Below are 18,002 nucleotides of genomic sequence, written 5' to 3'. Positions count from 1 at the left end.
CAAGATTCAGAGAGAAGTAAAACCAGATCTTTGTCACCAAGCATTAGCTGGAGCCACTTGGGCAGTAACAACAACATGCAGAAGGGGCCCAAGACCCAGGAGGTAACTGAAGTTGCAATGCTCAGTCACTCACAGTTTGATTTAGCCCTGCATATTGTAACAGTAGATCAATTTTTCACCCCTTGAATACTGTTTACTCAAAACACACAGAGCAACTAAGGTTCTCCCTTTCTAAATACTTTAAGTGCAAATCTGAAAAGGTGTTTTCTTGCCAATAGACCTTCCGACAATGTTTTGGAAAATGAATCATATTGTTCTCTGGCTGCTTATTGCCTTCTTTCTCCAAGGTCACCATCCTCACCAATAAATGTAATGGGAAGAAGGGAGTGACTTTCTGCTTCTTACTTTGTGTGAGACAAAAGAGAGGCTGTTAACGTTTGTACCTAAACCATCACAGCATCAGCTGCAACGCGCTGGGTTGGGGTCCCAGCTACCTGCTGGCCTCAGCAGAGCTGATTTGATGTATGTACAAAGAGCACTTGAAACCTGATTTCTGTTGGCAACAAAGCCCATAGTTGACCAAGTTTTGCATCTCTTTGCATGCACATCTGCTCTGATTGCCAGGGCGTATTTCCCTAAAGCTGCCCAGCTCCCTTCTTCAGTTGCCATTGCCTGAGCAGCTATGAGCATGGGATGGAAGTGATGTGCACTTGAGCCCCGTGACAGACACACTGCAGACTCCTCTGCAGCATCTGAAGCCTACTAAAGCCAATGGGAATCTTTTAATCGAGTCTGATTGCGCTTTGCAATAATTAATTTTTGTAACAATCCAACTAATGGATTAGATCCTAACGTTTGGATGCTTTTTCTTAAGTTGTGTAAGTGTAATATTTTGGACTCACTTTTGGTGAATGAACTCCATGGGCTTAAGTGGACCTCACTTATGAAGAGAAGCAACCTGGCATTCACTCCAGGACTCTGGCTATACCCTTGCCATGAGCTATCGGCTAAGTTTGCCTGGGCTAGTTTAAAAATAACCAATACAGATAGCACTGTCTGTCTAGTCTCAGCAGCTGGAGCTCAGGACAGACTATTTACCCTGTGGTGTAAATGTGCCCTGAGGCTGCTATTTGTGAAGCACAGCACTCATCAGACTAAGCACCGCCCTCAGTTCTGAACTCCAGAAGTGCAGGAGTCCACTTCACTATTTTTTTGACAGTTTTTTGCTTACATCTTGTATTCAAAATGATTTAGTTAAGAGATGCCTCTTTCTGGACAATATGACAGCTAATTCCCACTTATCCTACTGAAAAGATACAATTGAAATGGATGCAACAATAAAACTAATGGCTAATACGACTGCTATTGATCATTTGCCAGTTTATCAAATGAATAGCCCGCCAGTTAAATGAAGGAAAATAGTGCTATATATTGCACATGTCTCAGTAATGCGCTAACTGGATAGCTCATTTTAAAATCTATGTAAAGCTGAACATCAGTATGTAATTTATAACTGCAATGAATCCTGATACATCAGATGCACATTTGTTCATTTTCACCTACCTTTTCGGCTGACTGGGCAGTGCCAAAAAATATTGGAATGAAGGCAAGCCATACTATACAGGTAGTGTACATAGTGAATCCAATGGGTTTAGCTTCATTAAAATTCTCTGGGACACCCCGAGTCTTGATGGCATACACAGTACACGTAACCATTAGAAGAATGCTATAACCCAAGGAACAAATGATTTGTAGATCCGTAATGTCACATTTGAGAACTCCTCTGGCTTGATCAGGGTTCATAGTTTTCTGCTCATCATAATCTATGATGATGTTGGGTGGGTCAACTGCAAACCAAATAAAGACACCCAGGAGCTGAACAGATATCAAACTCGACGTGATCGCCAGTTGTGATGTGGGGCTTATAAGCCTAGGTGCTGTCACTGACTTTTTGCCCTGTTCAAATATGCGGTAGATGCGGTTTGTTTTAGTTAACAGGGCTGCATAGCTGATGCACATCCCCAAGCCCAAGAAGATACGCCGGAAGGAGCACACTGCAACGTTTGGTTTGGCGATCATCAGAAATGTGATTATGTAGCACAGAAATATCCCCGTTAACAGGACGTAGCTGAGTTCCCTCCCAGAAGCCCGGACAATGGGAGTGTCGTTATATCTGATGAACGTTGCCATGACAAAAATGGTGGCAATAATTCCCAGCATAGCCAAGAAGACGGGTATCACAGCCCAGGGTGAGTGCCACTCCAGCTTGACGATGGGTATCGAACGGCATCCCGTTCGGTTCTCGTTGGGCCGCTCATTGTATGAGCAGAGCAGACAAGTCACCTCATCAGCCTGGTACTGATAGCCGTCGCAAAGCTCACAGTGCCAGCAGCACGGCATCCCTTTCACCATCTTCTTCCTCTCTCCTGGCTTGCAAGGCAGGCTGCAGACTGAGGACGGGACTTCACGCACTCCTTTGCCCCACTGCATTTCATCAATCTACAAGACATGTGAAATAGAAAGCGCCTGGTTATTTAGACGTTACTGTCAGACAACCAGGGTGGGAATGGAAGGGGGGAGGACCAAGGGGGAACCTACAACAGGGAAAAAACAAATGGATAAACTTTATATGTGGTAGCCTCCTGGAAAAGCACCAGGAACCACACATGCTAGTGTCTTCGCATGGGACTCTAATGCATGACTGTATTTACTGCCTTCATTTTTCATTTTTATTAGTAGTTAATTCTGGTGGAATGACACACAACATCAGATAAAACAGTAGAGTGTAAACTTCTTCCTTGTTTCATGAAAATTAGTAAGAACATTGTGATGGCTTGCGGGAAGGCAGGAATTACATTCACAAAACTGCTTTCTATGTATCTAGAGCTTGGGGCTTCTTACCGAGACCAGAACAAGAGACCTCCCTTCTTGGAACTACTAATGACGAAGTTAATATTTTAAAAGAGGTGAAAATGTGGCTTATACAGGGCATGGAATCAGTGAGAACGTGGCAAGATCTGCAATATGAGCCATGTAAGAAATATGAAGGACAAAGAAAATAGTCATCAATGAAAAATGCAGTAATTAGATAATATTTCATTTCAAAGTCACATTCTGCTTTTGAAATACCATACATGCTTCTGGGAATGCAAATTATAAATGATTATATTAAATAAATGGAAAGTCTCACTTGTTCTGCAGTCTAACTCCAAAGTATGTGCCCAAAGGCTCCCAAGCACTGCAGATAATTAGACTTACAAATAGTTTCAAAATATTCCAGACTAAAGCCACTAAACTAAGTTTTCAAGAACAAGGGAGGTTTAGCGTTGGAGCCTCCCCAAAATAGTCCAGACTAGAATCATTGGGAAGGTCGTGACATTCCCACTGCCAATTCATTGCACCTATTACCACCTCAGCTGCCCAGCAAAATTTCAGTGGCTCCAATAGCTGCCCTGTGTGTGTGTGTATGTATGACTTTTCCAAATATAAAACCTGATCTCCTGGGATAGATGTGAATAAGTGTTATTAAAAACAAAATTTCAGCTACTTTTTTTTTAGGTTACTTAAATGCTTACAAGCTCCACTATTTTCCCTACCAGTAAAAAATTCTAGGATGAGTTTCTTGAATCAGCCGCCTTGATTATTAATGTATACAGGAAGACTGGGGTTTGCAAGTCTTAAATTGAAGGATTAAGTTCCACTTTCCTAATTTAATTCAAAATAGATCCTGTATCATCTTCATTTCATATATTTGAAAAAAAAACCCTAAAGTCACACACTCAAATACTATACTACCAAGAGCCTCTGCTGTGAATGTTATAAAAATAATCCCTCAATAACAGATATTCTAGAGGCCTGCCACTGCTTGAGAAACTTCATTAACCTTCAATATTCACAACTTATTCTGGGGAAAAAAAAAAATCCATGAACGCTTCTTTCATGCTGCGCTGAGCTGAAGGTATGTAGCTTACAGAAGCCAAAGGAATACTGATGATAAAGGAGAATACAAAGACTCATCTAATTGCACTGGTAAATGGTGGTTTGGTCTTACTGGAAGCTCTTACAAGGAGCCAGGAAATCCATTTCTATGCCCGACTCTTGTCACTGCTCCAACTAGTAAAGGCTAGCAAGCCCTTTACAAACCTGGAGTTGAATTCCTAGATTGTGTCTATGCCTTGCAAGAGAGCTGGAGTAAGCTGGCACACATGAATGTAACTTGCTGCAGAGGCATGACAAAAGATGTTATCAGGAAAGAGAACCAAAGAGATGGTGAGTAAAGAGAACCAGGGCCAAGATTTCTGACCCATAAAGCAGGTGTGAAAAATTTCATGACAATTCCTTAAGAAACCAACTGACTGACAGTTTGCATCTTCTTTTACTCTTCTTAATCGCTGATTTGTATCGTGCCCTTTTAAAAAGTAGACTGAGACAGGGTAACTATAACTTACCTGCACAGCTAGAAAGTGAGACACATTAATCAAGTCTGAAGCCTCCATTTTCTATCACAACTATTAAACACAGAAGTTACTTGATGCCCTTTTTACAGCATGCATTGATATGAAATGAGAAAGGCATCCTAACTGCATGGATTTTGACCCAGTGATGAAAAGGTTCTCACCAATTTTCTGCATGCTAGTATCTCACAGAATCACAGAATTATTAATGTGTTATCATATATGCCCCCCCTTATGATTATAAAAGGATGAATTTCCGTATTCTCAAATGTATTCCGTGGCATTGCTGGGTAGCTGGGACAGCCTAAAGGTACTTTATTCTGTGCAGATACTGTGTGTAAAGAGATAAATAGAAGATGAGGCAAAATTATGGAAAGTCCTTTTTCTGGTCTCCTGGGACTACACCATGATAACTCTGTATCACTGGCCTCAGAAAGATGTGCAGCATTCTGCTGCTTCTGGCGAGAAAATTAATGATGAAAACTGCCTGTCAGATAAATCACCTGGTACCACAGCCTGGTGTTGGGAGATGAGAATCTGAGTCAAGCTAGAGACACTTTTCCCACGTGACAGTGTGCCCTGCTCCCTGACTGACCTTTACCCACAACCCTGCTCAAGCGATAACCACCAGTGGTGGCTGCGATGGATGCATCTAGTCATGATGGATGCATCCAGCTCAAAGTGGATTCAGGGGAGGCAGGTAACCACGCAATAGCCAAGGGCTAATTTATGGCAATGCGTCCACCTAACCACAGTGCTGGTCAATGTCCGACTCAAGCCAAATTTGGAAGAAACTAACATCTGCAGTAAGTATGTAAATATGACTATGAGTCCATCATCTTGCCCCCATCAACAGTGAGCAGCCCAAGAGCCCTTTGAGCTCTCCTGCACAGCAACGGGCTGCATGCCAGGATCTCCCCTTGAGTAGGGACGCCTCTCAAGGTTACTGCTCGAGGTTAAGAGATTCCTTATCGCGTCAGATACTCGGTAAGTGAATTGTGAATAAGTGCGCTGAAACTTTGTAATCTTAACTAAGTGATATAAAGACCTGATTGCGCATATGTAATCCTTTAGACATGAACTGTTGACCAAGTCTGGGACTAAGTTTGGATCCAGCTGTACCTAGACTCCTCTAAGGGAACAAGTTTAGAATGCAAGGGGGTCCTCTCTGAACCTCATGACTCAATGGGAGGGTCTCCCTAACAGTTTTGTCTGACCTTGTCCTCTATGCAGTAAATAATCAAGTGTACCTTGCCATTGAATCTTGTTAAACCACTGCCACATTTACTATCAAACTTCGTTAAATCGCTGTTTTGTATCGATAAACATATTGTTGCTTCTCTCTTATGAGTGAAGTGCATCACTCTTTCTTCAACACCCACTCAGAAAAGATATTTTTGAAACATTTTTTGTTTTTGTAATAACTTATTGTGTCACAACTCCTTTCAGAAATGCAAACAAAAGCAATAAAATGTTCATCTGTGTATTTAGCTGCTTTAGGATCTAATAATTGTGTCTGATGTCCTTTTTTTCTGTCCCCCTTTTCCCCTCCCTCCTTATTCCAGCTTTTACTGCAGTTTCCTTGAAATAATTTAGCTTTTGAAAACCTGAATCTAAAAAAGACTTCTATTGTGGCAAGTAATTGTTATATTCAGCCATTTCTTGCATTTACTTAAATCTAAACTTGTTTATATTCAATGACTTTTTCCCAATACTTTTAGTCACTATGAACTCAAAACTGCTTGCTTAAAGATTTTGAGTTCAGAGTTTCAGGATTGGGATCATAAAATCCTGATAAAACAGCAAGAATAACTTTTGTCCACAACTACTGTAAGAGGACCTTCAACAAAACCAAAATAGCAGGGCATTTCATTCAGTGGCAGGAACCACAGCGCTGGTTTCGTCGCTTCTTTCTTAACGTGTCCATGGGACGCGGCCATGGCGCAGCCCACTGCCCAAGCTCTCACTGATGGCAAACCAGCAGCGGGAACATCTGAGCAGCATTTGGAGATACAAACCACAGAAAACAGGGCAGCAGAATGCTATGACAAGTCTAAACTTCTTGCATATAACATCCTGTTTTTAAAGGAGAGATGTGACAGAAGTAAAAATAGTTTTGAGGATGATGATTTCCAAGACTGTTGTTTCAAAATGCAATCAACCTTACCTGCCAAGATTCAAAACTAAACCACACCTATTAAAAACACAGATGATAAGATTAACTAGAGAAATGGCAGATCCAGGACTCAGGAGGTTCATGCTCTTTTGCTGACTCTGCCTCCAGGTCAGTTTGATCAACTTGGTCAAAGCACTTCATGTATTTTTTTTTCTTCCATTTCCCCACCTATAAGCTGGAGGTGCTGTCAATTGTATTTATAACAAAGACCTACAAAATCTTTGAAATCCATGGAGGAAGAGTGCTATATACATACACATCCTACATTTCTATAAGCAAATATAATAAACTCTTATTCCATAATCAAAAAGTGATTATCTGAAAATGCTAATCATAATCTAGAAAGCAGTAATTAAACCATTTCATAAATCATGAGAAAATACTCTTACAGTTAACACAAATCTTGCACAGAGGATTAGGGAATTTATATTTCCGAAACCAACACCACTTACAGATGTAGCCAGACACACTGTACTCACAGATATCCAACAATTTTGCATCTTGAACTTAGCACTTGACCAAGTCAGTACTGAGGGGCACAATGAACTCCTCCATTGCAATTCCGCCAAATTGGGGAAGGATGCAAAATCTAGACTGCACTAGATGCTGTAGACACGTGTCTCATGTCTTGAAAAATCACATATCCACCCATTACCCACTTATCATCATGTTAATTGGCACATCTTCAACAGTATAATGTGCAGACTGATGCTATTATAGTTCATCCACTGATGATTTGATCTGATAAAGGGAAAAAAACCCCACAACTGGTTCATTGTAGGACATTCAAAACAACTGATGAAAAGTTGGCCGTGCTCCATGGTACTTGGATCCAGTAGAGCCACTGTGTTACAGTGGGACACTATGTTTTGCCCTACCACCACAGTACAGAGGAAAAAAAAATAACAAACCAAAAACCAAAAGCAAACAAACAAACAAAAACTACAAAAAAGAAAAGAAAAAAACTCCCTCCCAGATCCAGTTCCTTCCCCACAACCACAGACCAATGCAGCATCCATCTTGGTTAGAGGTTAACTCTAACTCTTTTTCCCCAAGCTCTCCCAACTCCTACATATCGCCCAGTTCATAAATGCCTCAAGCTAGAGGGATGGGATCCATTTCCAATATAAATTCTCATTATGTTCACTACAGAACAAACATTAACAAGAAATGCTTAGTCTGTCTCATAAGGCCTAACATAATTGTTCATTTTAACGAATAAAGTAACTCAATATATGTGTATAATTTAAACATCACTGCTTTTTTTCTCACTACCACAAACATTTCTGTAATAAGCTATTTGTTCTGAACTAAATTGTTTCATGCAATGTTTGATTAAAATAAAAATCAGTACAAAAATAATTACATTAGTGATAATTAACCTACTCGGGGAAAAAATAGCCACGTTCCCTGATACAACTTTCGTTAACAACTGTGCCATTAATTTCACAGACACATTAGAAAACAATTGAGGAGGATTGTGCTCAGATTTATTGCCACCTTTACAGATTGCTTTTAGACTCCAGCTACTAAGTCAGCAGTTCAAACAGTTTTTGTATATTCAACTTTATGGACAGCAATATTTGCATGACTTAGCTCTTAGGGCTTAGCTATTAATGTCTTGTAATTAGTTTCTAAATCCAGGGCTTTAACATGGTAATGGTTTTAAGCTAAGAATATGTCAATAACACACAGTCAACAGAGTCTTCTGCAAAATATCAGCTAAAATCCCTTCAACAGATAATAGCAACGATAAGCCAAACTACCAGAGAAAGATGCAAAGCTACCCCAATAACTTGCCCAAACACTGCAAGTAACGTGTTTCACCTCATACTGTAACATGTTTTAATTTCACTGCCTGCAGGGGATTGACAGAAAAGCCTTAAGACAAGGCTTAAGGCCTGCAAGGGCTGCAAGGCTTAAGGCCTGCAAGGTGATGGAGGCAAAAAATTCCAATGGGTTTTGCTTGTAATGAACAAATCACTGCATTCTGAGCAGTGCAGGCTTAATGCATTCTCAGGATAGCACAAAAAATCCCCAGAAACTACAAAACCTCTATTTAAACAGAATAATTGTTTTCGCAGTGACAGAGTACCAGCTCCAGGAAGCTGCCGGTCCCTTCCCCTCCTGGCGGGCATCAAAGCCGTGGTCCCAGCCCAGGCTCTCCACAGGACCCGGCTCCACTCGCCCTCGCACCCCATGGCTTGGGAGTCATCCTCTTACCCTGGGTGCCCTCAGCACAGGTTTGGGCCCAGTTACACCCCGGCACCCCGAAATGAGGTAAAGACTGAGTTGACTCCTGCCTCTGCATTTTCTTTCAGTTTTCTTGTTTTAAATCAAAGTCAAAATCCAGCTACTTCAAAGCAGCTCTTAAGATCTGTGCAGGGCAGAAGTAGGACACGTTAACCAGCAGCCCCCAAAACCCAGAGGTAGCAGTGTCTAAACCTGATCCCCAGCTGCTGTAAGAGCATTTCTGTTGGGACAGGCATACTGTGGCCCCAGCAGAGGCCGGGCATCCCTGCTCCCCACAGAGCATCTGAAATCTGGTCCTGAGCTCTGCAGCTCATCCCTGCCTCGCGACAGCTATTTCTTCTCCCTACTTTCAGTGCTGTTCCACAGGAACACTTCATCAGCAAGCCAGAGCATCAGCCTGGCACTGCCTTCCTCCTGACACCAGGGAGAATGCCGTTTGTGCTAGCAAGTGTTTTTAGGTGTCTTGGGACACTTCAAAAGAAAGCTACTTTAGAGGAAAAGCAAAATCTCCTAAGTTTTCCTGCTCTGCTGTATTAATTATCTTAAATCCCTCCAATCTATCTTCTTTACAAACAGAAGCTAAACATCCTTATATATTTTTTGTTCTGGTTTCTCCTACTGCTACCCTTCTTGTTTCTGCCCTAATGTAACACTGACTGCTGTGGGAACAAACGGTGTCCTATCCATAAACACACACAGGACAAGCAAATCACAACTTTCTAATTGAAGGTGATGGAAACTCACCGCTTCTCAAAGTCTTCCAGCCAAAAAACTTTGAAATTTTCATTGTCAGCACAAATCAGAAACATTGTCAAGAAATCGTGACAACATTCCCGTAATGCCAGACCCTCATCTTCACACCTGCTGATTCAGATACCTATTAATGAGCAAAATGCCCCCAGGATCAGTCTCACCCAGGAACTGCACAACTCCAGTTTCTTCCTCTCATTAATGTTGTGACAGCTCTTGGGAAGCCCCGGCGTGGGCAGGGATCCCACAGTGCAACGTGCTGTATGAACGTGTGCAGAAAATAGCTTCCCTTAAAGCTTCTGGAAGACGCAGGACTGGCTTGCTCCGTTACTCCTGTGCAAGAAGGATGGGGCTACTCCGCGGGCAAGAAGCCCGGCACCCTGCGCAGCGCTGGGAGATGTGGGGATGCTGTTGGACCGGCCCTGGGGCTGCTGCCTGGGTTTGCATCCCCAGCACCTTTGGGGCTGGCGCACCAGTGTTTCACTGGGCAGCTTGTGGATGCTTAAACTGAAATACTCGAGGTCAGTCATCTATCTATATTTTTCTGTAGTAAGAAAACTCTCATTTCATTTTAACACCTTTAATACCTGCAGGTGCATCCGGGAGAGGCTCCCTCCCACTCCGCTCTTCTCGCACTGAATGTTCAGCTGTGTATTACCTATCACGGGTAAAAATTCCCCTGGCACTGGTTCTTGCCACCTAGAGTAAAGGACAGTTGGTATTTGGGTACAGGTATAAAAATCTGCATTGCATCTGTATCACTTTTTATTTAACACATTAAATTAATTATGATTTAAACTTCAACTAAAAACATCACTTTTGCTCCTACGCTGTAACTCCTTTTTGGTGATCTCATAATAAGCAGTTCTTAACCTACATATAAACCTCATTTATTTTTCTCTTTCTTGATCTTACTTTTTATTTCATTTAATACTTGTCATAATTTTCTACCAATCTTACCTGCTTTAAGGACACCAGAAGCAAGTTACAGCGAGCACTTGTAATAACATCTTTAATGAGATCCAAAGGCTATTTGTTCTACATTAAACCAAGGACAATTTTAGTACAACACTGATGTAGAGAAAAATGCTTAATCCACAATTTTTGCAAAAATGCTTATTATCACACTCTGTTAACAAACAATAAAACTGAAAATTAATTATTTTAATGCTTTTATATCTGACTACAGCTTTGTGTTATCTTCTCACTAATGGAAGGGGATGGACCATGCGTCTTCAGTATTCATCCTGCATCCCCTGCACAATTTTTCTTTTTAATTAAAAAAGAGCATCTGCTTCCAAATGTGCATTTATAATGCACAATTCTTATCTATTTGAGTTGACAGGTTAAAGCAAATCTATCTTCTGAAAGCACAGGTAATCTAAGACAATTTTTGATCCTTAAGTAAGTGGCTTAGAATGAGAGTTTCTGTAATCAGCCCCAAGCCAAGGACTGAATGACAGGGCGTTTGGGGGTTTATGCTGCTGTCCTTTGTGCTATGCCCAACATTTCGTTCCCAGCACATCGCATTGTCAAATTGGTCAAAAGAGAATCCAGTCTAATAGTCATCTTCCATATTTCACAAAATAGGCTAAGCTCATGGTGCCCTTAATATTTTCACATGCAGGAAATAACATCTCCCACATGGGGAGCAACACTGCTGTTCTTACATGCTGGGCTTAATCTCAGAATATCATGTATTCATTTGAAAATTAATAAAGCCAGCCTTTGTCTATCGCTGTTCATTCTGTTGCAGTCATTTTTTCTCTTCAACCAGCAACAGAAATTTTTAGGGGGAAGTTTGGTCTCCAAGTGCTTTCCTTCAATTCCTGCTACAGCCTAGCACAGTGCAAACCTGTGTAGCGTAAATTATCTGATGTTTAGCTTATTTTGAAGGGTGCTGTAAAGGCATTGGCGGGATGGGGGGGAGGAAAACCTATTGCACAGCATTAAGGGGATATTTACACATCAGATTTCAGCTTCATACAGGGAAAATGACAGCTCACTGTGGGACCAGCCCAGAATGCCTCAATCAAGTGACGCTCCCACTGATTTCAATTGGCGCTTCTCTTCAGTGAGGAATAACAGATCAGTGTTTAATTATACTATGGATCACCTTGAAATCACCAGCAGGTTACTCAAGAGACACAGCTATGAGGGAGAATTTACCTGAAAAAGTGCTAACACTCTTAACTCTTCTTGGGGGGAAGATCTAACTAATGTAGTGCAGGGATTATGAAAAACAATAACCTCTCCTTAGTTTAGCTACTGGTTCATACTGTAAAAATCCTGCAAATCCTGTTTATAAGGTGCCTTACCCCACTCCCAGGAAGCTTCAGCTCTTTCCTAGCTCAATTCCCACATTTCTGGCATCCCCCTGAGCTAGGACCATGCTCACTAGGATGATCTGTGAGACTCGCCAAAAGGAACTCTCTGCCGAGTACATGGAAAGTGTGATTTTTCAAAGTCCTCTATCTTGGCCTGATGAAGATGGATTTTATTGGCCATAACCAAAGCCAGCTCCTTGCTACGAAGGTCTGTGCCCATCCTTGATTCAGACCAGGACTTTTGCATTACTCCGAGAAACTGTAATTTTTTTCTAGATTGAATCTCAGAAGCAGGTAGGTATTTTTGACAACATTTTTTGCAAATGTTTCAAAAAATATTCTTCTAAGAGATATCTGTAGAAAGCAAAGTTCAATGATTTAAGATTGGCAGTGACAGACAGAACTGAAAGCATCAGACATTTTTTACTAATAAGAGATACAATAGCCTTCACTCACAACAGTGTCTGAAAACTGATTATACAAGCAAGATGATAAGCACTGTGCCTCGGCAGCCGTAAGGCATAAAGCTCATGCAGCACTCAAAGTAAGAGCTATGCAGAAACACCTTCTACACATACTGTTTTGGTTCACCTTTACAAACAAACTTGCCAAGTCAGGACTCTTTCTTTGATTCAGTCTACAGAGCTAAATATTCTAGAAGATCACCCTCCTTTATCATTTGATATTTATATTAGTTTAAATATATAATTTAACTAATGGGCCAAACAAGAATCCCTGAACAAAACCAAAATTATGCTAACCATGTTGTGCAGAGAGCAAGATATGTATGTGCTTTACTCAGGAGAACACAAAAAATTTGAATCTCAAGGCTGAGAAAAATTCTGCAATTCCCCTCTTACGGGACATTTTATCCAAAGAATATCCCTTAGCGCTAGATGCAGTGTCACTCCAACCCTTAGCATCTGCATCTTCAGAAAAGACATCAGAACTGTGCTGTAGGTGCACATTTCCCAGCTTACACCTCAGCACGCTGTCCTCTTTGCAAGCCATGCGCTGAGAAACCTCAATCCATGATGCTAGAAAAGTGACACACCACAAAATGCTGAGTCTTAGTCAAACTTCTGTGAAGGGACACTCGGGGATTGTCACATTTCTGGTTATGAATCCAGTCCCGGTGGCTGAACTGAGCTCACCAAACTGGTTTGAACTTCATTACCATTAGCCTTGTTACAGAGCTGGATCAAACTTCACACACATTAGCCTCGTTAGAGAGCTCACGTCATACGGCATTTAGAGTACGAAGGAGATGTGAGCAATACCCACTGCACACTAATGGCAAGAGTTCATTTTACTTATTTAAAATGATCGATCTGCCAGCTACAGATTTCTTAGAAGAACTAATAGTAGAATGTGGGTCAAAAATAGTGACGTCTTGACACAGATTACATTCCTGAAAAGTGGGTACATTTCTTCCTGATTAATGACTGCACAAACTCCAAGTAGGAATTAGGATTTCGACTCAGAGGCATTTAGAGCAGCCGTGCCTACGTAAATTTATGTAAAGCAGTCCATTAAACAATACCAAGCCCTTTTAAAAAGCTCTATGTTTTCGGCAGATGGGACCAGGAGCAGGATGGTTGTGCCACTTGGCAAAGCTCAGGAGGTGTCACTGGCAGAACTCAAGCCACAATTTCAGTCTGAAAAAACGTCCACTCATTCCACTCATGACCTGCACTTTTGCCAACTCCTGATGTTTCTCTTGTCATATATAAGGAGGCAAAATTCTGCTTAATTAAAGGAGCAATTTACAGCTTGTCTGGCTACTAACTGGGACACTGAAAGTAGACCTATGGAAATAGTAGCCTGGACACCCCTCTCTTAAGCATTTAATGCTTTTTGGCGTGAGCTCGCTTGTCCTCTAGTGTCACACTCTTCAATGAAACACAGCTGAAAGTGAAGCCTGGCACCGCTGATGAACAAGAACAGGCTGCAGTGAGGAACATGCTCCCTTCTATCAACAATAGGTCACTGTGCCCAAATGGCACTGCCATTTAACCCGCCTCTGGGTCGGCCCAGCACTCAGCATCTGTTATTAGAGAGATGAAGCACCAGACTGTGTCGTGTCCCCAACCACCCTGCGCACATCAAACACCAGGATCTCAATAGGAGTGGTCTGATCGCAACAGGATTCATACACGCTGTGATGCAAAACAAAAAGGGAAAAGATGAAAGATTTCTTTTCAAAGTGAGGTGGCCCAGTTACATACTTATATAAGAAAAACTGTTCAATATTTTACTATTCAGCTGGAAAGAGCCTTAACAAAGTTCCCTTCAACCAAAGGTATTTCAGATCTTTAGTTTCTTCTGCTTTTTAGAATGGTTGGACATGTTTGCATGCATCTTATTTCAAATATACCCATGTTGCAGCTAGAATATAAATAAGAAACTTAAATGTCATGAGCTATACAGTAAATAATTACATAAGGCTACCTTTTGTATGACTCCTAACACAGAAAGCTAAAATGGTCTAGCTGACTCTCACTCTGTTTTACATCCGAAGATCTCAGACTGGTACACGAATGCAGAAGTACATGATAAACAGCACGAAGGAAACTATCAGGTATTATAAAGCCATGGTACAGTGAGATGAGAGGCCAAAGCCATCAGCACGTGGTTTTTAGCATGTGCCCACTGACTCTACCACAACTTCCCACATATCTGTAGTTCTGTACTTGCTCAGTGCCTGTGCTACAGCATCGAGACGGAAAGTTTTTTTTGTGCAGAATGACAAGAAAGCCACAATCCAAAGTACCAAAGCACCTAAAATATAGCTCAACATTAGGGCAAAGCAATTGCTTACCATTTAGGCAGTCAAAATAAAATGTTCAAATGCTTGTTTCCAACACGTTCATAATGCTCAACAATTGGCAAGTTGAAGTCCTGAATAACAAGCCTGGATGACAATGGCACATCTAGAAGCAAATCCAGAAATTCTGATTTTCCTCCTGAAAACTCCATTTCTGAGTTATTTTTCATGGTATAGCCATGAGTTGACCTTACCCAACTTTTGAGAAAAGGATTAGCCTTTTATGTTTGTTTATCTCTGCTTATGAGCTAATAACTTCTTTTTTTTCAGTTATTTATGATTGTGAAAAAGGAATACATCTGCCAAATCTGATATACTACTTTCAAAAGGGAAAGGGTAATAACTAGAGATGTACCAAATGGCATGTGTGTAATCTGGATAGCATTTATCTTGAAGTGCCTGCCAACTCAAAACGCTTTAGTTTATTTATCCTACTAATTCCGAAGCTGATTCAAAGACCAGTATTTGCTAGTCAAATTATTTGGTCCTGGTTTTCCCTTTTTAAAGAATCAGCATCAATGGTACAGTAATTTTCTCATCATGTCTAGCGTGCATGGCATAATGACACACAGGCCGCGGAAGCAAGATGAAAGAAACACAAAATTCTGAGTGAAACTCAGTACCTAACTCATTTAGGCCCTAATTGGATAGCTGCAGCTTTATTAATACTATTAAATTATCTTGCTCAGGTTATACTCAGTCAATTGGTCCCTACAAGAACTGTAGATGGTACACAGAAAATTAGGGTTGGCTGATGGGACTTTAATTATACTGCACTTGGGGCCAGTCTTCCATCAACGCCGCAGTCACGTCTTGCTGAAACCAAGCAGGGAGAGGAAGAGGAAAGTGTTGTGGTTGTGATGGGCAGTTGCTGCAGGGGAAGGTGGCCAAGGGCTGATGCTGGCAGCTGCTTCTGCTCTGAAAGCTGCGTGGGACGCTGGTTTGGTCTGCACAGAACTGGCACGTTGCACCAGGTAGACAGACAAAATGGAAAAACCCAGCAGCATAGTTTGAAATTGAAGATCATTCCATGGATTTAATATCTAAATTAATACTGACCCTCCAATCACACCCTGCCTAAAATGATAACAGTATTGGTCTAGTTGAAATTCCACTAAAATTCTGCAAAAAAAAAAAAAAAAATCAGAGCTTTTTTTTTTTTAAATTAACCTTGCAAAGCTAAGGAATTTTGTGCCTCATCACATTTCTGCATACTAAAGCAATAACAACACAACACTTTGCCTTTCTCCCCCCCGCCCCATCTTTGAAAACTAAAAGAAGGACTGGAACTGGTATCTTATTCCCTCCAGTTGAGTACCCTAACTATTTAACTGTAAGACATACTCCCAGTTGTGCACCTTCCTCCCAATGCAGTGAATTTTCCTCCCCACTCCTTCCCACGAACACGGTAATGCATTCAGTAAAATCATGGAGAGCCTCCTGGCACACTCCCCTCTCGCAGGGAACGTCTGGCAGCGGGGAGATGGGATTCACCTCTAGGTGAGGGGGGACCATGTGTAAAGCTCCCATGTCCTGAATGAACTCAAACCTCATGTAACAGCAAGTGAGGAGAAAAGCCTGTACCACCTTTTCCAGTTGTATTGTTGAGAGGAAAAGGGACCCAAGATCTGCTTTTATGAAGGGAGGTTTAAGTCTGTACTACCCTTCACCAGCCAGTCTAAAGGACAGGCATTACAAGAACAGAATAAAATATCTAATTATAGTTACCATTGGGAGCCAGATGCTCAGATGCTACTTTTAATGGTCAAATACATATCCTCCATGCCACTAAAAGGAGCAATTAACAAGTAAACAAGGTTGTTTCATGGGAATCATTTAATGAAGCATTTTCATATAAAATGTACATTTTCAGATTAGTGGAAAAAGAAACAAATAAAAAAGGAAAACAAAGCAAATAAAGGCTTCCCCTCAAGTTTTAAGAGCAGGCTAAAGACCCTTTGCAGCTGTTTATTTGGGGCCGTTATTGCCTATCATGTGAACGATTAGCTTGAGACACATTAAAATGCATGCTATATATCTGATATTATAGTCTTGCTGCAAACCACGTCAATTTTCTACAGAAACCAGTATTCAGGGACGTTTAAAAAGTGATTATTTTTGACCCACTCAATACATGTTCTCTGTCAGGAACCTTTATGCTTTGCTTAAATATTGGAAACTCTAAGGACTGTTCACATGGTCCTGATGTGTGCAGAGCTTTTTAAATACCCTTTATAGGATTTCTTTCTCCCCTCTAAAGCAAACAGGCGCAATATTATGCAATCATCATAATTTCTACTCTACTGTCCTTGGCACTTGCATCTGTATGGTAGCAAAATTAGATTTTGCAAAACACAGCTGGATTATGTTTTGGACCTACAAAAATAGCTTTAAGCCAATAGCTCCCATATCTGTTAATACAATACATTAAAAAATTTTATATGCAAATCCAATCAATAAAAATGGAGACAAATGAGCAAGCCTTTGGCTCCTGTTAATAGTCACAGGACTGCTGGCATGACTGAAGGATGCTAGCCCACACCTGCTGAGGATCTGCCAAACTAAAGTCTCAGCAGGTAAAGTCCAAAAGCTTGTAACCCTGCTCACTACTCTGACTTCCAGGTTTTGCACATGGAAAGCATGCCTCAATTCTCTAGACATGAACATCTCAACAGAAACCACTGTTTATTTCATTCGTCCTCTGCATACAAGCATAATAACAAAACTTTTTTTGCTCTTTGTGTCAGGATGCATCGTTGATTTGCACCTCTCTGCAAGATTTTGCTAGAAGAGCTTAACAACCAGCCCTCTGTGTGCCTCGCAGTGCAAAGCATGTGCTCTGCCTGCAGTCTGTCCTGACGGGTCCCCACCAGCCTCCTGCTGCATCCCGACCTCTGGAAGGGGAACGCCAGGTACTCACGACTCACAGAGACAGGGAGATTACACAAACACCTTCTACCACATCAGACAAACTGCAAGAAGAAATATAAAGTGGATAAGAAAGGAGAAGTCAAAGAAAGAAACATGACAAGTGTCTCAGTGGCTGCCCCGCCGGGCTCCCTAGACATGAACCTCCATGCTGCCATCCACTACCTCCAGGACAAAAGATTACACTTACTTCGAAAAGGAAAAGACAAAACTTAAATGTGTTCGACCTAGAAGCAGAAATTCAATCACTGTTTTGCTGATACTTCTTAGATTCTCCCTCTTTTCCA

General features: G+C 41.3%; 1 protein-coding gene across 2 annotated transcripts in view; it reads right to left on the bottom strand.

The window, feature by feature from the left end:
• Positions 1-18,002, bottom strand: part of GRM7 (glutamate metabotropic receptor 7) — a gene marked incomplete at both ends in the record, with an annotated part of 312,840 nt that overhangs the window by 70,594 nt on the left and 224,244 nt on the right. For both annotated transcript variants that reach the window (XM_082321677.1, XM_082321678.1), the window contains one exon: positions 1,564-2,499. In XM_082321677.1, the coding sequence (XP_082177803.1) occupies positions 1,564-2,499 (936 nt within the window). The remainder of the gene's footprint in view (positions 1-1,563; positions 2,500-18,002) is intronic.

Source organism: Platalea leucorodia (assembly GCF_965183815.1).
Source record: "Platalea leucorodia genome assembly, chromosome: 9".
NCBI classification, from domain to species: domain Eukaryota; kingdom Metazoa; phylum Chordata; class Aves; order Pelecaniformes; family Threskiornithidae; genus Platalea; species Platalea leucorodia.
Note: the sequence above shows the minus strand (reverse complement) of the source record. Positions and strands in the feature narration are given on the sequence as shown.